General features: G+C 37.9%; 1 protein-coding gene across 4 annotated transcripts in view; it reads right to left on the bottom strand.

The window, feature by feature from the left end:
• Nucleotides 1–493: 493 nt before the first annotated feature.
• Nucleotides 494–25,677, bottom strand: part of LOC143342871 (uncharacterized) — a 94,298-nt gene continuing 69,114 nt past the window's right edge. For all 4 annotated transcript variants that reach the window (XM_076767161.1, XM_076767162.1, XM_076767163.1 and 1 more), the window contains 12 exons: nucleotides 16,958–17,124; nucleotides 16,372–16,445; nucleotides 16,194–16,292; nucleotides 8,090–8,450; nucleotides 7,605–7,865; nucleotides 7,377–7,527; nucleotides 7,056–7,167; nucleotides 5,849–6,869; nucleotides 5,679–5,705; nucleotides 5,553–5,596; nucleotides 5,334–5,474; nucleotides 494–5,243 (listed from right to left, as the gene is read on the bottom strand). In XM_076767161.1, coding sequence (XP_076623276.1) covers nucleotides 5,151–5,243; nucleotides 5,334–5,474; nucleotides 5,553–5,596; nucleotides 5,679–5,705; nucleotides 5,849–6,869; nucleotides 7,056–7,167; nucleotides 7,377–7,527; nucleotides 7,605–7,865; nucleotides 8,090–8,450; nucleotides 16,194–16,292; nucleotides 16,372–16,445; nucleotides 16,958–17,124 — 2,551 coding nt within the window. In that variant the 3' untranslated portion in view covers nucleotides 494–5,150. The remainder of the gene's footprint in view (nucleotides 5,244–5,333; nucleotides 5,475–5,552; nucleotides 5,597–5,678; nucleotides 5,706–5,848; nucleotides 6,870–7,055; nucleotides 7,168–7,376; nucleotides 7,528–7,604; nucleotides 7,866–8,089; nucleotides 8,451–16,193; nucleotides 16,293–16,371; nucleotides 16,446–16,957; nucleotides 17,125–25,677) is intronic.

Raw genomic sequence — 25,677 nt, 5'->3', positions numbered from 1 at the left:
CACTAAAAAAATTATATTTTGTTACAGAAGACAATTGCAATTATTTTTGGTCATTACACATACCCTCGAAATCCTACCCAATTTCGAAAAAAAAATTCGAATAGGTATTGAAATTTTTAGACGAAATTAAAAAATTTCAAATCGTTCTGAAAAAAATATTGTTAGCTGTGGGGGTCAATTACAATCATTTTTGGTGAATACACATATCTCCGAAATCCTACCCAATTTCGAGAAAAAAATTCAGTACAAACGGAACTTAAAATGTTAATAACTTTTTAACGAAGCCTCAATTATCAAATTGATATTCTTGATTTTCGTCTTATTTTGGCCTCTAGAATCCCCCATTAAAATTTTTCCCAGGGTTAGCCGAACGCTCTGTATAACTGTTTCTTTCATTGAGATGATCGAATGGAAAAATCGACTCGTGTAATGTTACAAAAGCGATAGGATACCAGGGAAAAATATATTAAAATGAGGGTTGTAACTTCTGTAATTTTCATATAATTTCTACATATATTTCTTTCAGGCAGTATTATTTACAAAAATGTTCCACCTTCTACGAAGTCTTGATAATTCAGTCTTGACACAAGTTATACATGTATATGATCCCAATCATTTATAATATTTCTTCATTGATTATATTAGGAATCCATCCTTTTTTTTTTTTATTATTTATGCTTGTTTACATACGTTTTATTATTCTTTGCTCATATTTAATATAGTTCAAAAGAGAATTTAGAAATATTACTGTAAGAACGCGATTCGTTACATAGAATTTCATCGACTGGTTAACACAAATCAAGTAGAAAAAAAAAGTTTTTTCCCCATTGTGTTCCGTTTCTATTTTTTGTTTGATTAGAAAGTAGGAGAACGTGTTTCTCGAAATTAATGTTTGTTTACACAATAAGCTTTAAGGTTTTCAAAAAATTTCTTTTGTTCCATCATCTACACTGCTCCAGACTACATGACTGCAAACATTTTTATAAATTTCTGCATGGTATCGCCTCGTGGTACATAGTATTATCGATTCTTTTCTCAGTTTGGAAGAACAGAGGAACGGACTTCAATTACATTCTTTATCATTCCTTGACAATCTACGAAGAATTCTACACCTCTTACGTTAAAATAATTTTTTATAATTTCACACGTCTTTGCTTCAACATTGTATCATTTGCATTATTATAATTAAAGAAATGCACATATATGTAAAAATTGAATATAAATTTAATACAAAAAGTATTCAAAAAATTTCAAACCCCTTGTAAATATTCACTTATGGTACGAAAAATATATAATGCAATAAATATTTATCTTGTCCATTACTCTGTTATGTTCGTCTGATGTGTAATATGTGCCAAAAGGTAAATCCGAGGTGCATTTCTCTCAAGAGATTTTCGTGAAACGTATATCGCGTTGTCGTAATAACTACGGTAAGATTTATAGCGTTCAACAAGCCTCAAAAAACACTGAAATTAAAAATTAAAATAGCTATACGATGATGCTCGCTTAAGATTTAATTTTGCAATCGCATTACGGATATTTTCACGTAAGTCGTTTGTTATTAGCACTCTTAACAAATTACGATCAATTACGTTACTGTGTCATTACGTACGCGGAGGCGTAATACTGTCAATAGAAATTTCAAGCTTCTTTGAACGAAAAATGATCACGTAGCGAAAACATTTCAAATTTTGCGTTTACATTTTTACAAACAAGATCACGAAGAGACGATTCGTTTCACATAAAAATTTTCCAAGACTGCTTAATATGTAGAACGGACGCAAATCAACAACATGATTTGACTTTACAGTGGATTTAAAAAACATTCTGCAATGTTCTGCTCCTAAAAATACATATATAAACGTACAAGGAGGATGCACACAATCGTGTCCAATTGTGTTTGCATATGTAACTTACAGAAAGAAATTGTAAAAATCACTTATGTGCAAACAGCAGTGTATAAAATATAATAAAGGTAGTATTTACAATATCGTAAGATTAAACGTTAGTTTAGCGAATTCCGTAGTGCCGTCTGTCTATGTCACATTGATATCCGCTCGTTTTCGTTATATCAAATAGTTTTAAACTAATATTTCATTTTTCGTTTACTTCCTGATCGCGCAGAACTAATTTTTCAGTTCCAATAAAACATTCCCTCAGCATTGTAACTTCCTTTTCTGTTTGCCTGCGTTGCAGTATTTTACTATCAGCAACGAATGTTTACACAAAGTGATTCATTAAAAATTGTTACTTGAAGTAAGTGTGGTTTGAAATGGTGTATCAATACAGTAATCTTAACTGCCATATTTTGAACAACGCTTGAAAATCACTTACGCGTATCATAATTATAATATTTTTAATTAACGAAATATCATGGATACCATATATCTTGCTCGATTCGTAATTTTCAATAACGATTAATCGTAGAAATATCGTTTCTACGTATATTTTTGGAACATATAAAACATGATCACGATGGCTAAGCTCGAGTCGCATCGCTGAGGATCACAAAAACACATTTACAATTTGCTTGATAGATTACAGGAGCGAAAGTGACATTAAACACAGACACTTTAAACTTGCTGTTTGTACTACAATGATTATGACGAATTGGAAAGTCTGCCATTCACTTAACTAAACGCCCATAACACGATAGATTATGCAACGGACATTTATCTTTTCTAGTAATATGGTAGCGCGTAAAAAAGTTGGATTTTTATCAATGTCAAGCGATTACGAGGAAAGGACACTCGAACCCTTCTTGGCGATAAAAATGAGCAAAGCTTACGACTTTAAGCCTTTCCTAATATTGTACAGATTTTTGTAAAAATTATAGCGATTCCAGCTGAACAAACTCGAATTGCCAGTCTGCCTCGATACGCTCAACATCGACGTCAATGACATAAAATCGAGTTATTGACAATTTTTACAAATGAATATGATGTGTACGTATATAAGAAGTATGCGCAGATAATCCCCTCTTTTCGTAGTTTCATAATCCCTGTCTGTACATCATTTAAACATCATACCTGTTCAAAATAAATACATAATTTACATAACAATTCCTTGTAAGTCATAAAGCTCATAAAATAGTACGAATATATTTCTTCGACTTGAATCCACATAAATATTGTTGCTCTAGAGGATATCATGCTTATGGGAAATTGCGATTTATTTGTCGTCGCGTCTTACAACGGGAACTTACACAAAGGGGGGGAGTGGGGAGGGGAGAGGGGGGCTACCCGTATTATTAGTATAATTTATAAACTACATTACAATTCTAAACCACACCGACACCAGCAGCTGGTATCAGAACGCAGGAGCGTGAATAACTCGTTAATGTATTTGGGAAATAGCACACGATTTGCAAATAGATGTACAATATGAATGAACGATGAACAATTCACAAAAAAAAAATAAAAAAAAAAATAAAAAAAAAAATAACGGTGATTTCCTTAATCGGTATTACCGATCACTGAGATGTTCGGAATTCTTATTTACAGTATCAGCCTTATATATACTTGTACATAGGGAAATGGAACTAAATGATATATAGATCTATTATTCATTGGTGTTGAATATGTCAATAATGATTGCGCGTCTTCTATAATCTTTTCATGCGCATAATTCCATCCTGTATATTTTTAACATTTTTTACATTGAATCGCAGATTCATTCGCTTGATTATGCTTATTCATGTTCTTGTCAACCGTAGCTTAAAATGTTATCGATCCATGCACATTTATTATATGATAATAAATTGCACATCAACCAATCGCGAAAATTATTATGCTACTCATCGATAGATACTAACGCTTAACTATTAGTAATAAAGTAATATAAAGTAACATAATATTGGGTGGATAACGAGGCCAGTAAAGTCTAAAAATATGCCATAACAGAACGATTACAAACATGAAATATAACATTCCCTTACGCACACAGTGGAATCGATGATGTCGATTTCACGGTAAAAAGTTGATAATTTTGTTTACCGTAATATTTCACAAGAAAGTAAAAGATTTGTAAAAAATAACAAATTAATGTGTAAAATGCTCAAAAGTGCACGCACTTTTTAAGACTGAGTTTTTTTTTTCCAGAAAAGAATTAATAATGTACGTATGATTCGAGACATTTAAGGACAATCTTTTATTGTTATCGTACTCATGTAACAATAATAAAAACTAGGTACGATCACGTATCTAATATTTTTCTTATTATCTTCTCTCGTAAAAGCATATATTTTATTTCAAAACAGAAACTTTGTACTGTCATTTCACTTTTACTAGCAAGATTCGAATTGAAGTCTGGTAGTGTTCTCATTTTCTCTTTTCTCGTAATTGGCATTCTACAACCAATAGAGTTTAAACAGAACTGGTGCTGTTGTTTGTTGCGCGCTGTAGCAGCTTGCCGTCTTCTCCCATTTTTAGGCGAGGTTTATGGCAGGGCAAAAATTCAAAATGAGAGGAGGCGGCTGGCTGCTACAGCGCGTAACAATATCCATCCGATATATATGCTTATATACCGTGGTCTATTCGACATGGAAATAGTTTTCGCTCATGGCCAATTAGTGACAGAGTAAAACGGTCCTGAATGTTAAATGAATAGCGCGGTCATTTAAAATTTGAGTCCACACTATCTACGAGTTTGCTATCATAAAATTTTTAAATTTCACAACATTGGACCTTTGAAAATGTAAAACGCACGCGCGCGCATGATTTACGTATGCAGCTCATGCAGTCACCGAAATTATATAATCGTTCATATTTCCAGCAAACGAGGGGCTAGGGTATGTACAACGTCCATAATTCGGATTTTACAGTCTATGTGTTGTATACAACATACAGAGTTTACCTGTTTGCACGCGACATTATTCTTCTGTTTCCAACACAATAGTCAATCTCGGACAAGCACTGTTATGTCTTGACAAGCTGTAGAATAATGCAGGTTGATGTTGTTACAACATTGTCGATTGTCAATGTAACTATCAGTCGTTACGTTTTTTTCCACTTTACCATTTTATCACTGGTATTTGAAAAGGAATGAGTTACGACAGATCTCACTGGAACATTTAACGTGCAACTGCACTATTACCAATTCCAAGAGTACTTTTTTTTTTAACTTTTATGCTTCACGTGTTTTTGGATATTTTACACACCAATATTGTGCTTTATGTTAATTTGTATGTTATGGTGATCTTGCTGCAGCGTCTCAAGAATTTGTTTTTGCATATCATGCTCTGCCTAAAATATAAAGCGAGCGTGTCTTAATTTCTCGCGAGTAACATAATTAGTTTTATCTAATAAAAAATTGTTCGTTTCAATTATCATTACCTGTAACGGTGTTAAACTTCCTCTTTTTGCTTGCAAGGCTGGATTTTTCAGGTCTCGCGCCAAAACATTTAGCTGCGATTCTTGCAATGCCATGCTGTTCTTAAGTTGAAGATGCGTTCTCCTTATTTCTTTATTGATCGCCTGTTGTTAAGAAGAACAAGAATAATTTTTTCTTTTCATCGCACCATGTTCGACAAACACTTAATGTTGTACACTTACATTATGATCCGGTAGTTGTTGAACCTTCGCGTCATTGAAGGTATCTAAAAATATCAGAGTAGAAAAGAATGTGAAAATTCACACTAATATACATATGCATATAAATGTATGTACGTATGTACTTACTTTCAAAAATCATTTTCACTATTAGATCTGTAACAGTCACAATAAAATTCTTATTAGAATACGGGTATAACGCGTCCAAGTTTCTAATTTTTAAGCATAAACCAGTTATTGAACATAGTAAAATTCCAATAAAACTTTAGTATGCAGGGTTATTGTAATAAGTGTAGTACCTGAATCATTGAATTTTTCGTCCACCGGGTTTGGAGGTAGAAGCGGCAAGCTGGAATCCACTTCCTGATAATCGATGGTCAGTTCGTCCAGGGTCGAATTGGGCGACTCTGTAACCCTTAGAAGCTGAGAATTCATATTGTATTGACTGTAGTTCGAGCCGAGATCCGGAAATTCGTCTGTAACGAACGACCTACAATCAACGTACGGTACGCTCTGCTCTTCGTCGTTCGTGTCCGCAGACATGTAAGGAACAGTAACGTGTCTCTTTTTATTGCAAGATGTCCTAACATCTTCGTCGCTGTATATCCTTTTCAACGGATACTGATGGCCCGATCTGGAATCGGAGATGACGCTTTCGTCGACCACGCTGGTCTCCGGGTACTCTATCAACGGTTCCGGTTCCTGTTCGAAAACGTTCACATTGCGCTCAACTTTGATGTCGCAGGATATATCGTCGCACAACGAGTGCGTGCTCGATACGCTTATAATAGACTCATCGATCGCTACGCCTGGATTCAAAGTGTCTATACTCAGAGGATCGTCCAACCGAGACGTTGCAGGTTCTATGGACAAATCGCTGGCGGTGATTATGCTACTGACTTGTCCAGGAGCTGTTTTATCGTCCTTGTTTTGCACGTTGTCGTGCGCATTGTGGGGCTGATTGATCGGTAACGATTTACCCGAAGGCTTACAATTCTCATGGACTTCGGTCAAGTGGATCTGTTGCCCGTTGCTACCCGTTTTCGACTCCTGTTTCGGAGTTCGGTTCCCTTTGCCTTGCACCACCAAGTAATGATCGATCTTCTTGATACCGATTTTGCTGGCTTGCGTGGCTGCTGGCGGCAAATGTTGCGACACTATGGCAGCCTTCACGAACTGTTCGTCCGGCACGGGCGACCCTGTCAGACGGTTTTCCGACACCGACGACGACAGATCGCTAACCAAATGCGTGATCGCGTCTTCCACCTGTGACGGATCACCCACGCTGCTCTTTGAATTCGATTGTTGCGAGTCCGTACCCTGCAAAAGACATTGCACGTACAGTTTTCATCCCGACGCGATCGAGTTTACAGGGTTACTGTACGGAACTAGAATGCCTCTGTTGCGTGAACCTCGATCATTCCCGATCAATTACGTTTAAACGATGCTATTTAACCCGTTCTAATTCCGTGGACCACCCTGTTCGGTAATTCAAGTTCCAAATACCAAGTCAAACGACACGTCTTCCTTGTTCTGGATCATCGCCATCGTAGTTTCGGACACCACCGCCGAGAATCGTTTCTTCATTTGCTTTACAAGTTGAACGCCTTCCTCCTCCCTGACGTGACAAATAATTTTCATTCGCATCCCGTATCGACTTAACCCTCTGCGACCCAAACTGTATTCTTGATCCTCGAATTATTTATTTCTTCTCAAATAAAATATTTTACGTTAGCTAGGACAAATACGATCAAAAATACCCAAGGATGTCGCATCGGGTTGTCGTAATGTTATATAATTTATATATATATATATTGCAAAACTTACGACACTAATGTGTTTATGCACACAAAAGATTCAACAGTTTGCGTGTCCTTATCGAACTCTAAATAGCCGTGCGTACGTAAATAAATAAAGTCACCCGATTTCGAGAGTAGCCTGTAACACGATGATCCGCAGGTCTCCGCACGATCGTACACTGCGAACGATTAAACGTTGATTCGAATGTTGGCTGGAATTAATCAAACAGGAGAAAGAAATCCAATGCAAACTCACTCTGACGAAGCGCGATCACCGTCCACCTGAAATCGTCCTTGTGCATGAAACTGAAGGCGCTCAAACCTGAGACTTCCTCCGATAAGTAACCGGCCACCACGGACACCCTGTGGTCGCAGTAAATGATTCTGCCGTCCACCAAGTGCCGGGTGACGTACTCGTCTTTGTTCGCGTCCATTAGCGATATTTCGGTGATGGGACGCTTCATTAGCAACCGCGCTATACCCACGAAAATTATGTCGTTGCTGGTCGAGCCGACTTCTACAAAAATAACATCGAATTCGTTTAATATCGAACCACCGGCGTGTCTTACTTATTCGATTTTCAAAATTAACGCGTTCACTGTCCGGTCTCTTAACGGCGTATCCGAATGCGTGGCGATATGACCCGTACACGGGTCACGGACAGTGAACGTGTTAATATAAAACATCGAAAGATCTTTCTTCCCGAGATACAAAGGCTACACTAAAGGTAGCCATTTTCACCTCGGTATTGCGTCCGACCGCCGTTTAATTCCGGGTTCCTGCATGTGTCCGCGAGCCTGAGCATCCCCGAGATCTCGATGCACTCGTATTGGGGGTGTTCCCGCCTCGAGGCGGTACGGTGCAGCATTCTCAGCTGGAAACACCGCCTCTGCTCCCGGAATGGTTTACCCTCGTTCCTCAGGGTCGTCGACGAGTCCTCCGAGGAGCTGGAATTGTCGTTCGCCGCGTCCGCGATCTGTGCCCGCGACGTGGACGACGTCACGACCACACCCTGCATCTCGTCCGGGACTAGATTCTTCGTGAGCTCCTCGTGATCGTTTGGATGGACGAAATTGTACAGAGAGTGGCTCAATAGGTCCGCCTGTAACGCCATTCACGCGAGAACGAAACTCTCTCGATTAATTGGTCGACTTTGCTCGCTGGACTTTCGCCCTTCGCTTCCTTCAGCAAAGTCTTACTGTAGAGTTTTCTGGGTCTTGGTACATTTATCACGGATATCGGTTAACGCACAGTTTTCCACAATAGTCTATAGACTCGATCTTCAAGGATATCGACACGGTACTTGACATCAAATAGAATATTGCTGCAACGTCCGCAATTTATATTGTTAACGCGGATGCAATTACCGCACTTTATAATTAAGGGGGAAATACGTGGAAGTAAACAAGGACATCGGTGTTGCGATGTAAGAAGAACAGCTATTAAAGTCCCGCGTAACAATTGTTTTTACGGACTTGGACGGAGTATAGCGTTGGCAGTTTCGTTCGCGTAAGGTGTTTTTCTTTCAGAAACTACGTAACTCTCGAGGATATACTTCGGTCAAGCACTGCACGACTGACCTTTGACAAACGATTAGTCAGTTATTTTCTACAAGGATGTTTATCTAAGGTGACGCGCCATGTGTCATCGTAGACACACACTTCCATTATCAGGTCGAAGCAAACGGTTTCTCAATGTATTTATCTGACAGAGTTGATTGGCATTGAGAACGGCACTAGACCTTTCTAGCCAAACGAGAACTACGAAGTACAATCTGGTGTTCGTTGTTTTATTTTTATGTACATTCGATGGCATTACACGTGAAATACAATATCGTTTAAACGTGATACGAGAAGTAGAATTTTAACGTGGCCCAACAAGAAAAAGTTCAATGGCGACGGGTCGCAAGTTCTTGGTGACCAGTTGACAGCTGCATTTCTCGAAATAATCTTATCGTTGAACTTCGATCTCAATAAAGCGATAGTTTCAACAGAAGCGCGGCATGTCGCACCATCTCGGACGAATCAAAACCACGCAATTCGCCTAACAAAAAACCGATGGCCAACGCTCGTAGACAGTCTCAGTCGCACTGAGCGATGAGTCTACTGTTAGCACATTGCGTACCGCACTCTGTTCGTTCAACATGCTTCAGGGGCCACCATATTTTTGGAACTCCAGAAACACACTATACGATGCATATATGCACTTTTTTAATTCGCATTTGGTATTATATTCACATAAGGTATTATTAAATATTACTATACAGGATGTTCAGCCACCCCTGAGAGATTCTAGAGCCTAAATAAGACGAAAATCAAGAATACCAATTTGTTGATGGTGGCTTCGTTAAGAAGTTGTTGACGTTTAAAGTTCTGTCAATACTGAATTTTTTTCTCGAAAGTGGGTAAGATTTCGAGGGTATGTCTATTCACCAAAAATGATTGTAATTGTCCCCTGTAACTAAATATAATTTTTTTAGTGTGATTTGAAATTTTTTTTTTTCGTCGAAAAATTTCACACCTTCTCGAATTTTTTTCTGGGAAATGAGTAGGATTTCGGGGATATGACTCTTCACCAAAAATGATTATAATCGACCCCTACAGCTAAAAATATTTTTTTTAGAACGATTTGAAATTTTTTAATTTTGTCGAAAAATTTCACACCTTCTCGAATTTTTTTCTGGGAAATGAGTAGGATTTCGGGGATATGACTCTTCACCAAAAATGATTATAATTGACCCCTACAGCCAAAAATATTTTTTTTAGAACGATTTGAAATTTTTCAAATTTCATACCTTCTCGAATTTTTTTCTCAAATTTGGATAGGATTTCGGTGGTATGTGTATTCACCAAAAATGATTGTAATTGTCCCCTGTAACTAAATATAATTTTTTTAGTGTGATTTGAAATTTTTTTTTTTCGTCTAAAAATTTCAATACCTTCTCGAATTTTTTTCTAGGAAATGAGTAGGATTTCGGGGATATGACTCTTTACCAAAAATGATTATAATCGACCCCCGCAACCGAAAATAATTTTTTTAGAATGATTTGAAAATTTTTAATTTTGTCGAAAAATTTCACACATTCTCGAATTTTTTCCTGGGAAATGAGTAGGATTTCGAGGATATGACTCTTCACCAAAAATGATTATAATCGACCCCCACAGCCAAAAATATTTTTTTTAGAATGATTTGAAAATTTTTAATTTTGTCGAAAAATTTCACACCTTCTCGAATTTTTTTCTGGGAAATGAGTAGGATTTCGGGGATATGACTCTTCACCAAAAATGATTATAATCGACCCCCGCAACCGAAAATAATTTTTTTAGAATGATTTGAAAATTTTTAATTTTCTCGAAAAATTTCACACCTCGAATTTTTTTCTGGGAAATGAGTAGGATTTCGGGGATATGACTCTTCACCAAAAATGATTGTAATCGACCCCCGCAACCGAAAATAATTTTTTTAGAATGATTTGAAAATTTTTAATTTTCTCGAAAAATTTCACACCTTCTCGAATTTTTTCCTGGGAAATGAGTAGGATTTCGGGGATATGACTCTTCACCAAAAATGATTATAATCGACCCCCGCAACCGAAAATAATTTTTTTCGAATGATTTGAAAATTTTTAATTTTGTCGAAAAATTTCACACCTTCTCGAATTTTTTTCTGGGAAATGAGTAGGTTTTCGGGGATATGACTCTTCACCAAAAATGATTATAATTGACCCCCGCAACCGAAAATAATTTTTTTAGAATGATTTGAAAATTTTTAATTTTGTCGAAAAATTTCACACCTTCTCGAATTTTTTTCTGGGAAATGAGTAGGATTTCGGGGATATGACTCTTCACCAAAAATGATTATAATCGACCCCTACAGCCAAAAATATTTTTTTTAGAACGATTTGAAATTTTTTAATTTTGTCGAAAAATTTCACACCTTCTCGAATTTTTTTCTGGGAAATGAGTAGGATTTCGGGGATATGACTCTTCACCAAAAATGATTATAATTGATCCCTACAGCCAAAAATATTTTTTTTAGAACGATTTGAAATTTTTCAATTTCACCGAAAAATTTTACACCTTCTCGAATTTTTTTCTCGAATGTGGATAGGATTTCGGTGGTATGTGTATTCACCAAAAATGATTGTAATTGACCCCCGCAACCGAAAATAATTTTTCCAAAACGATTTGAAATTTTTGAATTTAATTGTTAATAACTTTTTAACGAAGCCTCCATCAACAAATTGGTATTCTTGATTTTCGTCTTATTTTGGCCTCTAGAATCTCCTATTAAAATTTTTCCCAGGTATGGCCGAACACCCCGTATATTTTTTATGCCTCTATTTATTACGTAGATTTTATTACATTTTAACTATTATTTATTTTATACACCTGAGTAATGCTTTAAAGTATGATATCTCGTAAAGCATTCTCCTTTGTGCAATGGTGTTTGGCACAATTTTCAACTATATCTAGCTTCGCTCCTTTTTCCACTGGACAAGCAGACTTTACATTTTTTCTTTGGGAATTTCTTTTTGCCTTTGCCTATTATTGGACATTTCTTTATTTCTCTAATCATTTGTTATGAGAATACGTGGGACTTCGTTATCCTGGTAACGTAACAAGAAAATTTATTTTTAGTTCCTTAGAACATCGATTGTATCGAAAGAATACGAAAGCTAGATATCTCGTCACCCGTACGCAATGTGTTAGCAGGCCCAGGACGAAACGATCCTGTCCGTTTCTTTTCTTTCCTCCAGGCAACAAGTAGTGCCTTCTAAAACAATCGACGATCTCCGAAGCTGGTGACTCGATGGTGAAGGACGACCAAGCGCCACCCCCACAGACACTGTCTGGCGAACCTAACGAAAAGCAGAAAGTGTCCGTGTTCTATCGATCCAGGTTGTTCCGCAGGAACCGTGGCGCTCCAGATTCGAGCGTAACGATAATTCGACACTCGAGCGTAACGAACCCGGCTCGTTCGGCCGAGTTTTCCCGACTCCGTGTTCTAAGGACACCGTTGGACGGTGGACAGATAGAGAAAGAAGGAGATATTCGGGAGAACGGAGGTTGTTTGCGCCGGGATCCTCCAGATTTTTTTTAAGGAGATACTCGCAATCAGCCGGTATTGTTCTCAAGGAGAAACTTCCCGCGGCGAAAACGAGCCCCGTCGCCGACGTGGTGCACCGTGGCCGCGATTAAATCCCGACAGGACTCCGGGGATGCAGAAAAGGAAACCGCGGAGGAACGTGGACGCGGTGTGTGTTTCGTCTGGCGCGTACAACCTGCACATTTCCCGGCCGATTGAACGCCTTAACCCCGTTCGAGCGCGGGTCTGCCAACGCGTTGGCCCCCCGAGTATTTAAATCTCCATACTCGGAGATCTTCCAGGCATGGGAGTGGCATACAGAATCGAGGAGAATCGATTCAGGTCTCCAAACCGTTTCCTTTGACCGCGCGAGGCGGAAGACGTCGGATTATATTCGCTCCATCGGAGAGGTTCAGTCGCCTAACACGGGGAAGGTGCGAAAGGAAGCACTTCCAACCCCCTGGTACAAATGTCCGTTCTCGAACCATTGGCATTCTGTTGAGCGTGAAGAACAAATCTCCATATAAGAACGTTTCCTCTGGCGCGTTTAAGGCCAGGTTTCCAGCGCTCGTCGGCAGAGGGCTACGCTCTCTCGCAACTGCTCAGCGACGACTAGCAGGGCCCAGGACGAATTCCTCCTCTTCTTTAATTTTCTTTCCTCTTGCTATCTTGCTTACTTCCTCCGTGTTTCAATTAAAAGAAAAACAGTTAAATTCGCTAATGGATCCTAAGTTATCGTAAAATACTCTAATTTTTTCTTACGATACTTCGTTTCCGAGATAATCGAGTCCATTGCTCGCCATTTCTACTTGCACCTGAGTTCTGCTCTGTTTCAGTGTTAACCTTTGTCTTCTTGCCAAGTAGATTTTCGAAACTTCTTGATAACGCGATTACACAAGAATAATTGTGATATTATCAATTTATTTTTTTTTCGCAAATAGAATTACTCCTCTTTCTCTGTTTAAACCACACGTCCACTGCGCGGCGTCGTTATTCTCCTAAATCCTGTGTATTCTGCTCGCTATAATCCGGCCTGCAACACGTGTTGCAATCATTGCGATTGAAAACCGAGTTCCCATCACGTAGCTTGTTGTAAATCGCAAAAACAAGAAATAAACGAGCAAAATGTGTCGAATAAAAGAGCGAAACTGTGAACCCGACGGGTGATGGGAGCATCGGTTTCGTATTCAATCCAACGAACTCGGAATACTGGACGATTCGTAACATTTTTACTCCAATGGTGAACGCTGTTTGCGGAAAACTGTTTCGCACATCGAATATTAATTAAAAACTCGTACTGGATCGTACGTTTCATTCGATATGAAATTCAAAATCCGTATGCTTGTAATTTTCCAAATGAAACTTCGTTTAGTTGCTCTTTGTGTTCTCATAAATCAGGTTACAAAGATTTAATACTGTCTAATTAATATTTTAATTAATTAAATAAACGTAACAATACGTGACGACGCCCATTCACGCGCACTGATTGGCTGCGCCTCCATAGACGTCGATAATAACGAAAGAGTTCACTTTTAATTATAGTCAGTCCTTTGCAAAGAGACATCGATCAATGATCACAATTATTTATCACTCGATTGTTGATACGAATAAACATCGAGTCACCCTTGGGAAAAATTGTAATGCGGGACTCTAGAGGCCAAAATAAGACGAAAATCAAAAATACTAATTTGTTGATGGAGGCTTCATTAAGAAGTTATTAACGTTTAAAGTTCCGCCAGTATTGAATTTTTTTCTCGAAAATGCGCAAGATTTCGGTGGTATGTCTATTCACCAAAAATTATTGTAATTGACCCCCGCAATCGAAAATAATTTTTTTAGAATGATTTGAAAATTTTCATTTTCACCGAAAAATTTCACAACTTTTCGAATTTTTTTCTCGACTGTGGATAGGATTTCGATGGTATGTGTAATGACCAAAAATGATTGTAATTGACCCTCGCAACCGAATATAATTTTTTTAGAATGATTTGAAAATTTTCATTTTCACCGAAAAATTTTACACATTCTCGAATTTTTTTCTCGAATGTGGATAGGATTTCGATGGTATGTGTATTTACCAAAAATGATTGTAATTGACCCCCGCAACCGACTATAATTTTTTTAGAATGATTTGAAAATTTTCATTTTCACCGAAAAATTTTACACCTTCTCGAATTTTTTTCTCGAATGTGGATAGGATTTCGATGGTATGTGTAATGACCAAAAATGATTGTAATTGACCCCCGCAACCGAAAATAATTTTTTTAGAATGATTTGAAAATTTTCATTTTCACCGAAAAATTTTACACCTTCTCGAATTTTTTTCTCGAATGTGGATAGGATTTCGATGGTATGTGTATTTACCAAAAATGATTGTAATTGACCCCCGCAACCGACTATAATTTTTTTAGAATGATTTGAAAATTTTCATTTTCACCGAAAAATTTTACACCTTCTCGAATTTTTTTCTCGAATTTGGATAGGATTTCGGTGGTATGTGTATTCACCAAAAATGATTGTAATTGACCCCCGCAACCGACTATAATTTTTTTAGAATGATTTGAAAATTTTCATTTTCACCGAAAAATTTTACACCTTCTCGAATTTTTTTCTCGAATGTGGATAGGATTTCGATGGTATGTGTAATGACCAAAAATGATTGTAATTGACCCTCGCAACCGAAAATAATTTTTCTAGAACGATTTGAAATTTTTGAATTTAATTGTTAATAACTTTTTAACGAAGCCTTCATCAACAAATTGGTATTCTTGATTTTCGTCTTATTTTGGTCTCTAGAATTCACCATTATAATTTTTTCCAGGGGTGGTCGAACACCCTGTATAACATAAACAACGCTAGGTCAAAGTTCAAAGTAAAAGACAAGAAAAAAACATAAATATTATCCGCGACGCTTCTTATCCTCCTCGAAGGCGAACAGTTTTTCATACTCGCGATCGATAAAAACGATCGTTGGACTTTTGCACGAAAAGAGGAGGAAAAAAAAAATGGAATCGTTGCCACGAACCTATAAGAATATTTCATTCGAAATAATTTTAACTTTCGTCCGTAATTTTGTTGATTCGACGAGGACGTTTCGACAATGGAGGCCCTGGCTACAATTGATACGAATTACAATTATAGTAAAGCATCCTGTCAATATAATCTTGAATATTTAATTCCAATTCGACAATGTATTCGAACCTGGCGTTTCGAGTCAATTAATTATTGATACGTTTAATTATTCGTGATTCGAGACCACGGGGCTTCATGCCGGCAAATTTGCGGTAATATTTGATAAAGTGGAAAAAGGATTGTGGATGCATAGGAGTTGCCATGGTCGTCTGTTTGCATTACATTCGTTTGATCGATAATTCCGAGCCCTTAGCGCGAGGTATGTTTGTTTCCCTGCACCTATCCGGCTGCAACCGCAAGCGAATCGATAGAGTTTATCAATTCATTGGCATCGAGTTACCGATGGCAGAATGACAGGTTCCATGGAGACGGATCGAAGGTTTCAACGATAAACGTAACGAAAAATTACGTTTACATCCGCGTAGAACGAACTTTATCGATGTTCAACCCTTCGTACCCCAAAGATTCGTTTCGATACTATGTTATGTGGCGACAGTTACATTAAAATGCGGTTTTTTAATTTAAAATTCAAAATGATTCTTTGCCTGATCTGTTAGAGCAGTTTTTCTTTATTGCTCTGTACGATTACGGAGAATTTCGGTACCAGAGAGGAATGCACATTTACCTGAGAGTGACCGAGGTGTTCCTGGACCTGCCGGCTAACATAGATGATCTTCCCCGTAGAGGTGACCACGAGAAAGAAGCCCCCGCTTTCGATCAAGTTCTGTTACGGTTAAAAAAAACGATTTTAACGTGTTCGACATTTAACGATAACAGGACTGGATCGATCTACGAGTACTCACGGTGATAATGTACTGTTCCAAGTCCATTTTGGCGAGTTCTCGAGGTAGAAAGTTTGTTTTCCCAGGCCCGAGCGCTGCAACGGGAACAGACGCGCGAAAGTTAATTACAACGAACAAAGAAACCTTATTGATTCGTTCCTATATCGAACGAACCATTTGTTATTCGATTAATTGGGTCACGAATACACCGTTTCAGGCCTCGAGATGTCAAGGCTACAACTTTTTTTTCACAATATGAAATAAATATTATCTGTACATTTTAAAAAAATATTCTATTTCTAATATTGTATAAAGATTCATTTTACAATAAGAAAACAATATTTTTTCATATGAAATAAATATTATCTGTATATTAGGAAAAAATATTCTACTTCTAAAAACATATTTTTCTCGTAACATGAAATAGATATTTCCTACATATTTAAAAAAAAAAAAATTTGTTACCTAATATAAAATAAACATTGTATGTACATTTGAATATTAAAAAAAGAGTGAATCTCTTTTTAATATCATACGAATGTGTATACAATATTTTGTGCTAATATTCGAGAACCAACCGATTTCTAGATTTCTCGTTTCAACTTACTGTAATGGGACCCAAGGTAGGCGACAGCCAGCCTCAAGATGGATATCTTGTCCAGCTTCTTCGGACTCTCGGCGACAGTGGGTACGAGCTTCCCCATAGCCATGATGTTTGTGTTGTGATTGTCGCGGCGCTGTTTCTCCGCCATGTTTCGTGCCGCTCTTGGATTGCTGCAACACAAACAAAAGCAACTGTTGTTGAAATTGTCAACAATACCGTAAACTCACGCATCTGAAAACGACGACCTCGAGGGACCATTTCATCGGATTCCAAATCACCCTCGCGAACCGGAGGCCAAGGGTGCAGCGCAAAGTTTAGGTTTGGTTGCAGAATTTATTTCGAGCTCTGTTCGAGAATCGCCATCGTAACTCGCGGCTCTGTCGCGAAACGAACAACCGCCGGAGGACTTTGTCGCCTTCGTATCGAGTTTCGAACGATGGTTTTCAATGGCAGCGGTGCAAAAACGGCCTCGAGAGTGCAATATCTTCCCGACGCATCTAAATTTCCACGCGCGTGAGTCAACGCGTCGTTTGACCACGAAAATAATTCCATCCGCGAGTTTCGCGGCCATGGACACGATTCCATCTTCTTTGCTTGTTCTCATTTAAAATATTAAGATTGGACCTCGCTGACGCGTTGACTGTAATGGTGGTCGAATAACTTCTGTACGTTTCGCGATTTGAACAAACGTGGGCATATTTACACGTGGAAAACGTATTTTAAATAATATCGTAACCGCGACGTGCTCGTTTCTGTTAATTCCCAGTTGCTCCCACCTTGGCTGAGAGGAAGCTCGTATTCCTCACACGTATGTGCATTTTCGTGTAACGGAGTGGTGCAGTGACGGTATGAAATCCGAGTATGGGAATCCTCGTTTTTAACGTTTCGATGAATACGTGTTAAATATCGTGAAAAGTATTTTTCTAAATCAATCATAATTGCGTGCATTTTCTCATATCAATTTCGATAACATCGTTCAAACATCCATCGGGAGATGTTGCAATAATTTTCGCAATGGAGATGTAAATTTTTCGCGCAACAGTTGTTTCGCTAGCTCGAGTGCATAATTTAATTAATTCCTCGACCTTGTTTACGTTACGTTCTTTGTTTTTTTAGTTTACACTGCATACCGGGTGCCTGAGAATTTTCCAAGCTAACTTTGGCGACCGGCGTTCCAAGACTAACAGTAACGAGTCCAGAATGAGAGGACTGTGGTGGCTGGTAAAAAAAAGGCATTAATTATTATGAGGAGCCACGTTTTTACCATAAAGTGGCCAACGCGTGAAACTTCTGCTTTAAAGGCGGCTCGAAGTGAAATATTTGTCATGTGCCAGACAGACTGGACCTCGGTTACGCCAGTCCGATAGAAGTGCTCCTTATTCTGCTCCGATTTGCAGGCATCTGTGCAACGAACGACCTCGCTTTTTCAATCGCGTAAACGCGTTGCGATCAAAAATCAAACATTACGTAAGCGTTCGACATTGAATCTTCACCCGATGCATTCGATTTTATACAGTTCGACAACAGGTGTCAGTATCTTCAAAACGCGTCCGCGAAAACTATGCAACCTAATTCATTTATTTTCTTTAACCAGTTAACTGTGTTTGACGAGTATACTCGTCATGGAGAAGTGCCAGGATTTTTTGTCATGACGAGTTTTCTAAAATAAACCTATCTTTTTGATGCAATATTTTAACGATTGGACAGAACGATTTGAAATTTTTTTTTTCGTCGAAAAATTTAGGCATCTAATAAGATTTTCGCTAAGGAATTTTTTTCTCGAAAGCGCGTAGGATTTCGAGGGTATGTGTAATGACCAAAAATGATTGCAATTGTCCCCTGTAACTAAATATAATTTTTTTAGTGTGATTTGAAATTTTTTAATTTCGTCCAAAAATTTCAATACCTACTCGAATTTTTTTCTCGAAAATGGATAGGATTTCGGGGGTATGTCTATTCACCAAAAATCATTGTAATTGACCCCTGCAACCGAGAATAATTTTTTTAGGACGATTTGAAATTTTTTTTTTCGACGAAAATTTTCAGTAGAATATTCCTGGTCAGATATTATATTTTCAGTAATGAATTTTTTCCTCAAAACTGTGTAAGATTTCGGGGTTGTGTCTATTGACCAAAAATGATTGCAATTGTCCCCTGTAACTAAATACAATTTTTATAGTGTGATTTGAAATTTTTTAATTTCGTCTAAAAATTTCAATATCTACTCGAATTTTTTTCTCGAAAATGGATAGGATTTCGGGGGTATGTCTATTCACCAAAAATCATTGTAATTGACCCCTGCAACCGAGAATAATTTTTTTAGGACGATTTGAAATTTTTTTTTTCGACGAAAATTTTCAGTAGAATTTTCCTGGTCAGAGATTATATTTTCAGTAATGAATTTTTTCCTCAAAACTGTGTAAGATTTCGAGGCTGTGTCTATTGACCAAAAATGATTGCAATTGTCCCCTGTAACTAAATATAATTTTTATAGTGTGATTTGAAATTTTTTAATTTTGTCGAAAAATTTCACACCTTCTCGAATTTTTTTCCAGGAAATGAGTAGGATTTCGGGGGTATGTCTATTCACCAAAAATCATTGTAATTGACCCCTGCAACCGAGAATAATTTTTTTAGGACGATTTGAAATTTTTTTTTTCGACGAAAATTTTCAGTAGAATATTCCTGGTCAGATATTATATTTTCAGTAATGAATTTTTTCCTCAAAACTGTGTAAGATTTCGGGGTTGTGTCTATTGACCAAAAATGATTGCAATTGTCCCCTGTAACTAAATACAATTTTTATAGTGTGATTTGAAATTTTTTAATTTCGTCTAAAAATTTCAATATCTACTCGAATTTTTTTCTCGAAAATGGATAGGATTTCGGGGGTATGTCTATTCACCAAAAATCATTGTAATTGACCCCTGCAACCGAGAATAATTTTTTTAGGACGATTTGAAATTTTTTTTTTCGACGAAAATTTTCAGTAGAATATTCCTGGTCAGATATTATATTTTCAGTAATGAATTTTTTCCTCAAAACTGTGTAAGATTTCGGGGTTGTGTCTATCGACCAAAAATGATTGCAATTGTCCCCTGTAACTAAATATAATTTTTTTAGTGTGATTTGAAATTTTTTAATTTCGTCTAAAAATTTCAATACCTACTCGAATTTTTTTCTCGAAAATGGATAGGATTTCGGGGGTATGTCTATTCACCAAAAATCATTGTAATTGACCCCTGCAACCGAGAATAATTTTTTTGGGACGATTTGAATTTTTTTTTTTCGACGAAAATTTTCAGTAGAATATTCCTGGTCAGATATTATATTTTCAGGAATGAATTTTTTCCTCAAAACTGTGTAAGATTTCGGGGCTGTGTCTATTGACCAAAAATGATTGCAATTGACCCTTGTAGTGGAAAACAATTTTTCCAGAACGATTTGAAATTTTGTAACGAGGCCACAGTCAAGAAATTGATATTCTTGATTTTCGTCTTATTTTAGTCTCTAGAATCCCCCATTAAAATTTTTTCCAGGGGGTGGCCGAACATTCTGTATATGTTCATGTTGAGCGACTGTGTATATATTACTAATAAAATTGTTCATTTTCTAAAATAAAGTCGTCTTTTTCACCCAATATTTCAACAGCCCCACTTACTGTGTTTGACGACTATACTCGTCATCGCTTGATTATCGCTTTGCAAAGAGATCGCCACAGTTAACTGGTTAATAAACAAAGAATTTACACCTTTTTAACGTCTTATTTTCCGATGTTCACCGGAAACGTTGACAAATATCGTTCAGCTCGATAAGGCTGCAGAGTTTTCTGTCACGAATTAAGGTGTACAATTTACTGTTGTTTATTCGAGGACACGCACTTACGAAGCGTTGGAAAGCAGGAAATGATGAAGCAAACCATAAATCCATAATGTTTGATATCTCCGTTCAGACACACGCCGTTATTTATGCGTAACTATAATCTACGCTCGGGTTATTATTAGAACCAGTAGCGTAGTGCAGCTTCGACTGCAATTACACAGACGCTATAAAAAGATACAATTGCTCGAATTTGATAACGAATACAAAGGAACTTAATTCGATCAGCCATTTTAATCCTCGTTCTCACGAATTTCCTTCCCGCGAAAGCGATCGAGATCCTCGAAAATCCTTATCGTTCCCCTAATTTTAAGGAAGGGGCATTTTTTTGGAAACTAGGGGTCCCTTTTACACTGCAAATTTTATACTCGATATTAAAACTTGGAAGGGGTCCGACAAGATTATTATAGTAGGCCATCTTCTAATTATTCTGATCGCTGTTAGGGAATGTTTTCAAAACACGTAAGCGACAATAAACAACCAACACTTTGATCAGACGTCTGGTACTTGTGCATATCTGGCTCGGTGCCTGACTTGGCAGTCGCTGACGATAATATTTTCGTTCTTAAAACTCAATTATACTATAGCCACCAAATTCACTGTCAGGTAATCGTCGCGAACTATCTACATACCCGCTATGTATATTTACGGTAGTTACAAATGCGACTGCGAATGCACAAAGTTCTCCATTCGAATAAATTTACCATCAAAATGGACGCCATATAATCTGCGTTAAATTATCGAGCACGGTTATTTCTATACAAAGTGAGTCGCGTAACGTGTCACGAATAATTTCTAAAGCGTGAATTCTACCAAGAATTTCGACTAGAACAAATTTTGGTCTTATTCGTTTTCGTTAGTGGGACGATGCAAAGTGAGGGGGAGAACGATGGTTTTGAAAATCACTGCGCGAGGGTTATCCGACGTTACACAATACCGAAATGACTTTGGCCAATTATCCCGACGGCGGCCTTGGGACGGCGTTATCGCCGCGATAACGCCAGCTGAAACTCCGCTTTAATGTTTTGATACAGTTACAACCGGAGTCCATGGGGAAGCGGTCTCGAGAGGCTTGACAAAACAGGATAAGAGGCCCGTGATAATCCGATTCGATGATACAACCTTCGCGGAGGCACGAGATTCCAATGGACCAACCATTTGCGTCACTTAACACTTAACGTGACAATAGTTCGCAAAATTACGTGTTTCTTTCTGTATACTTTCAATTTTTGCAAAGCAGAAAATCACAAAGCGATCGTTTTCGATGCGTACGAAAGAGGAACGCCGATAAAACGAGCCTGAAAATCGATTCGAACGGCATCACCTTTCGTTATCGGCAATTAATTACGCTACTCGGAAAGGATACTTTTTCCCCGTAGCGACAACGAGCGTGCCTCGTTTGGCTTACATCGTTCGCAGCTTTTTACGCCCCGTATCTGGCGCCCAGACGACGAGGAACAAAGCACTTCAAAGCCGGAAAAGAAACTGCGAAAGGGTCCGTCACAAAGGAATCTATTAAAGGGTGATCTCTCTTCGTGATCGTTCTTTCTTTTCACCGTTCGAGCTAATTTAACGAGTTCGAAGCATGTAATCACAAAGTATACGAAATAGACCTTACATACAATGTATTTTTTTTCTCGAAAGTGCGTAGCATTTCAGGGGTATATCTACTCACCAAAAATGATTGCAATTAACCCATGCAATGAAAAACAATTTTTTCAGAACGATTTGAAATTTTATTTTCGACGAAAAATTAGAATATTCCTTGTCAGACTGTATTTTCAGTAATGAATTTTTTTCTCAAAACTGAGTAGGATTTCAGGGTTATATCTATTCACAAAAAATGATTGTAATTAACCCATGCAATGAAGAACAATTTTTTCAGAACGATTTGAAATTTTTTTTTCGACGAAAAATTAGAATATTCCTTGTCAGACTGTATTTTCAGTAATGAATTTTTTTCTCAAAACTGAACAAGATTTCAGGGCTGTGTATATTGACCAAAAATGATTGCAATTGACCCCTGCAATGAAAAACAATTTTTCCAGAACGATTTGAAATCTTTTTTTCGATGAAAAATTAGAATATTCCATGTCAGACTGTATTTTCAGTAATGAATTTTTTTCTCAAAACTGAGCAAGATTTCGGGACTGTGTCTATTGACCAAAAATGATTGCAATTGACCCCTACAGTGAAAAATAATTTTTTCAGAACGATTTGAAATTTTTTTTTTGACGAAAAATTAGAATATTCCTTGTCAAACTGTATTTTTAGTAATGAATTTTTTTCTCAAAACTGAGTAGGATTTCAGCGTTATATCTATTCACAAAAAATGATTGTAATTAACCCATGCAATGAAAAACAATTTTTTCAGAACGATTTGAAATTTTTTTTTCGACGAAAAATTAGAATATTCCTTGTCAGACTGTATTTTCAGTAATGAATTTTTTTCTCAAAACTGAGCAAGATTTCGGGGCTGTGTCTATTGACCAAAAACGATTGCAATTGACCCCTGCAGTGAAAAACAATTTTTTCAGAACGATTTGATATTTTTTTTTCGACGAAAAATTAGAATATTCCTTGTCAGACTGTATTTTCAGTAATGAATTTTTTTCTCAAAACTGAGTAGGATTTCAGAGTTATATCTATTCACAAAAAATGATTGTAATTAACCCCTGCAGTGAAAAACAATTTTTTCAGAACGATTTGAAATTTTTTTTTCGACGAAAAATTAGAATATTCCTTGTCAGACTGTATTTTCAGTAATGAATTTTTTTCTCAAAACTGAGTAAGATTTCGGGGCTGTGTCTATTGACCAAAAATGATTGTAACTAACCCCTGCAGTAAAAAATAATTTTTTCAGAACGATTTGAAATTTTTTTTCGACGAAAAATTAGAATATTCCTTGTCAGACTGTATTTTTAGTAATGAATTTTTTTCTCAAAACTGAGTAAGATTTCGGGGCTGTGTCTATTGACCAAAAATGATTGTAACTAACCCCTGCAGTGAAAAATAATTTTTTCAGAACGATTTGAAATTTTTTAATTTTGTCGAAAAATTTATCCACCTACATGAATTTTTTTCTCGAAATTGCGTAGGATTTCGGGATTATGTCTATTCACCAAAAATGATTGTAACTGACCCCTGCATCTAAAAATAATTTTTCCAGAACGATTTGAAATTTTTTAATTTCGGTCCTCCATACTGCAGCTCTCTGTACATACATTATATTCATATTATTAAACAGATAATGTATGGGGGTTTGAAAAATTCGTAATCCGGAGAACTGTGCCTGACTGTGGCCTCGAGCACCGTTTGCAAAATAATTCAAACCAGTTTCGCAGTGGAGGCAGACGCCCAAGGGTCCTGGAGGTGTTTGTTTTGCGTTTATTGCATCTTTCTACACGCGTGCACCCACGTACACGAGCGCCTATAATCGCATCGGCGAGAATACAGACACAGGCGACCGGGACATGCGGTTAGCCGCACGCACAGCACACACACGGCCATGCAACGGCGCGCGAAAGTCCTGAAGTTACGAGTTGGATAGGTCGGGACAGCGTGACGAATGAATCGATGCACGTGGACGAGCGACCGCTTTTGTACGGCCGAGCCCTTTTCATCCTGGCCAGCCTGGCCACAACAGGCACAGTGCCTAGGGCAGGGACGATCAACGTTTTGCCATGGAACGACCACGTATGCAGCCCCAGTACCGGACAACCCTCGACCTGGGGCCCTGGGTCGAGGGTCACCTTAAGATCGTGAACGCCATTTTGAAAGAACGGTTCTTTGAGAATTTTTTCAGGGAAACGATGGAATATTTTACGGTAAGCTGATCCAAGATTTTCTTGGTGAGATTTACGGTAAGCTGATCCGAGATTTTCTTGGACGTGTATGGAAGAAATCGGTACCGAAATTTTTCGCGACGAATATTCCGTACGATCTCAAGGTCGAAAATATTCCGTCGTTATCTAAAAAACGGCGCGGTCGCGTCACCGTCTGCACACGATACGGAGCCGCTTATAGCGATGATGTTTCGAGTGACGAGCTCGAAAACAATGCAGAGGAGCAGAAGAGGAGCTGGGTGGTTCTCGAATCTCCGGGCTCCGTGACTCGTAATTTTAACCCGACCGTGAATAACGCTTTACAACTGCGAGCCAGGGGTGTTGGGAGGGGCCGTGGCTCGCATAAAAATGGATTTATCCCCGATAAAATGAATATTATTTCTAGGGCTCGAGGAAGCAATCAGGGGACGACGAACATGCTCCGTAGGCGTAAGAGGCGCAATTTCAGATCGTAATTTCGTTATTCCGTTGCATTCTGCAAACTTCAGCGAAGAGCGAAACTGTTAAATTAATCAAAGATTCAGTATATCAGTGTACAACACAATTAGTGAGAACACGTACGGTGAGGGGGTGCAGAAGGTTGCACGTTTTAAAGTAAAAATAAATCACGTATCGCTCAACCCCTATGTTCGATGTCAAAAGTTCGCGAGCGAATAAAGTATCGTTATAAAATATGGAAAAAAAAAAGAAAAAATGGATTTTTCAAGTTTGTTTTGCGACGTGACCTTGAACGTGTACAAGGCCAAGGGGTAGAGTCGCCAGGAGGGTAGGTTCGTCATACACCGGCTCGGTAGACCGTAGTATCGATCCAGGAACGAAGTGTCGGCCCTATCCAGCCCTATCCAGCCCTATCCCATTCGCAAACCGCTACACCGACCCCTTCCCCGTCGGCGGGTCGAAACTTTCGAGTCCTTGACGGCGAGGGTGGGGGCGTAGGTTCCAGGACGAGGGTCGAAGAGCGAGGGTCATGGATTTCGCGCGAGCAAAAGTAGAAAGCAA

Source organism: Colletes latitarsis, chromosome 6, assembly GCF_051014445.1.
Source record: "Colletes latitarsis isolate SP2378_abdomen chromosome 6, iyColLati1, whole genome shotgun sequence".
Classification (NCBI taxonomy): Eukaryota; Metazoa; Arthropoda; class Insecta; order Hymenoptera; family Colletidae; genus Colletes; species Colletes latitarsis.
This window is presented reverse-complemented; position numbering and strand designations above follow the sequence as displayed.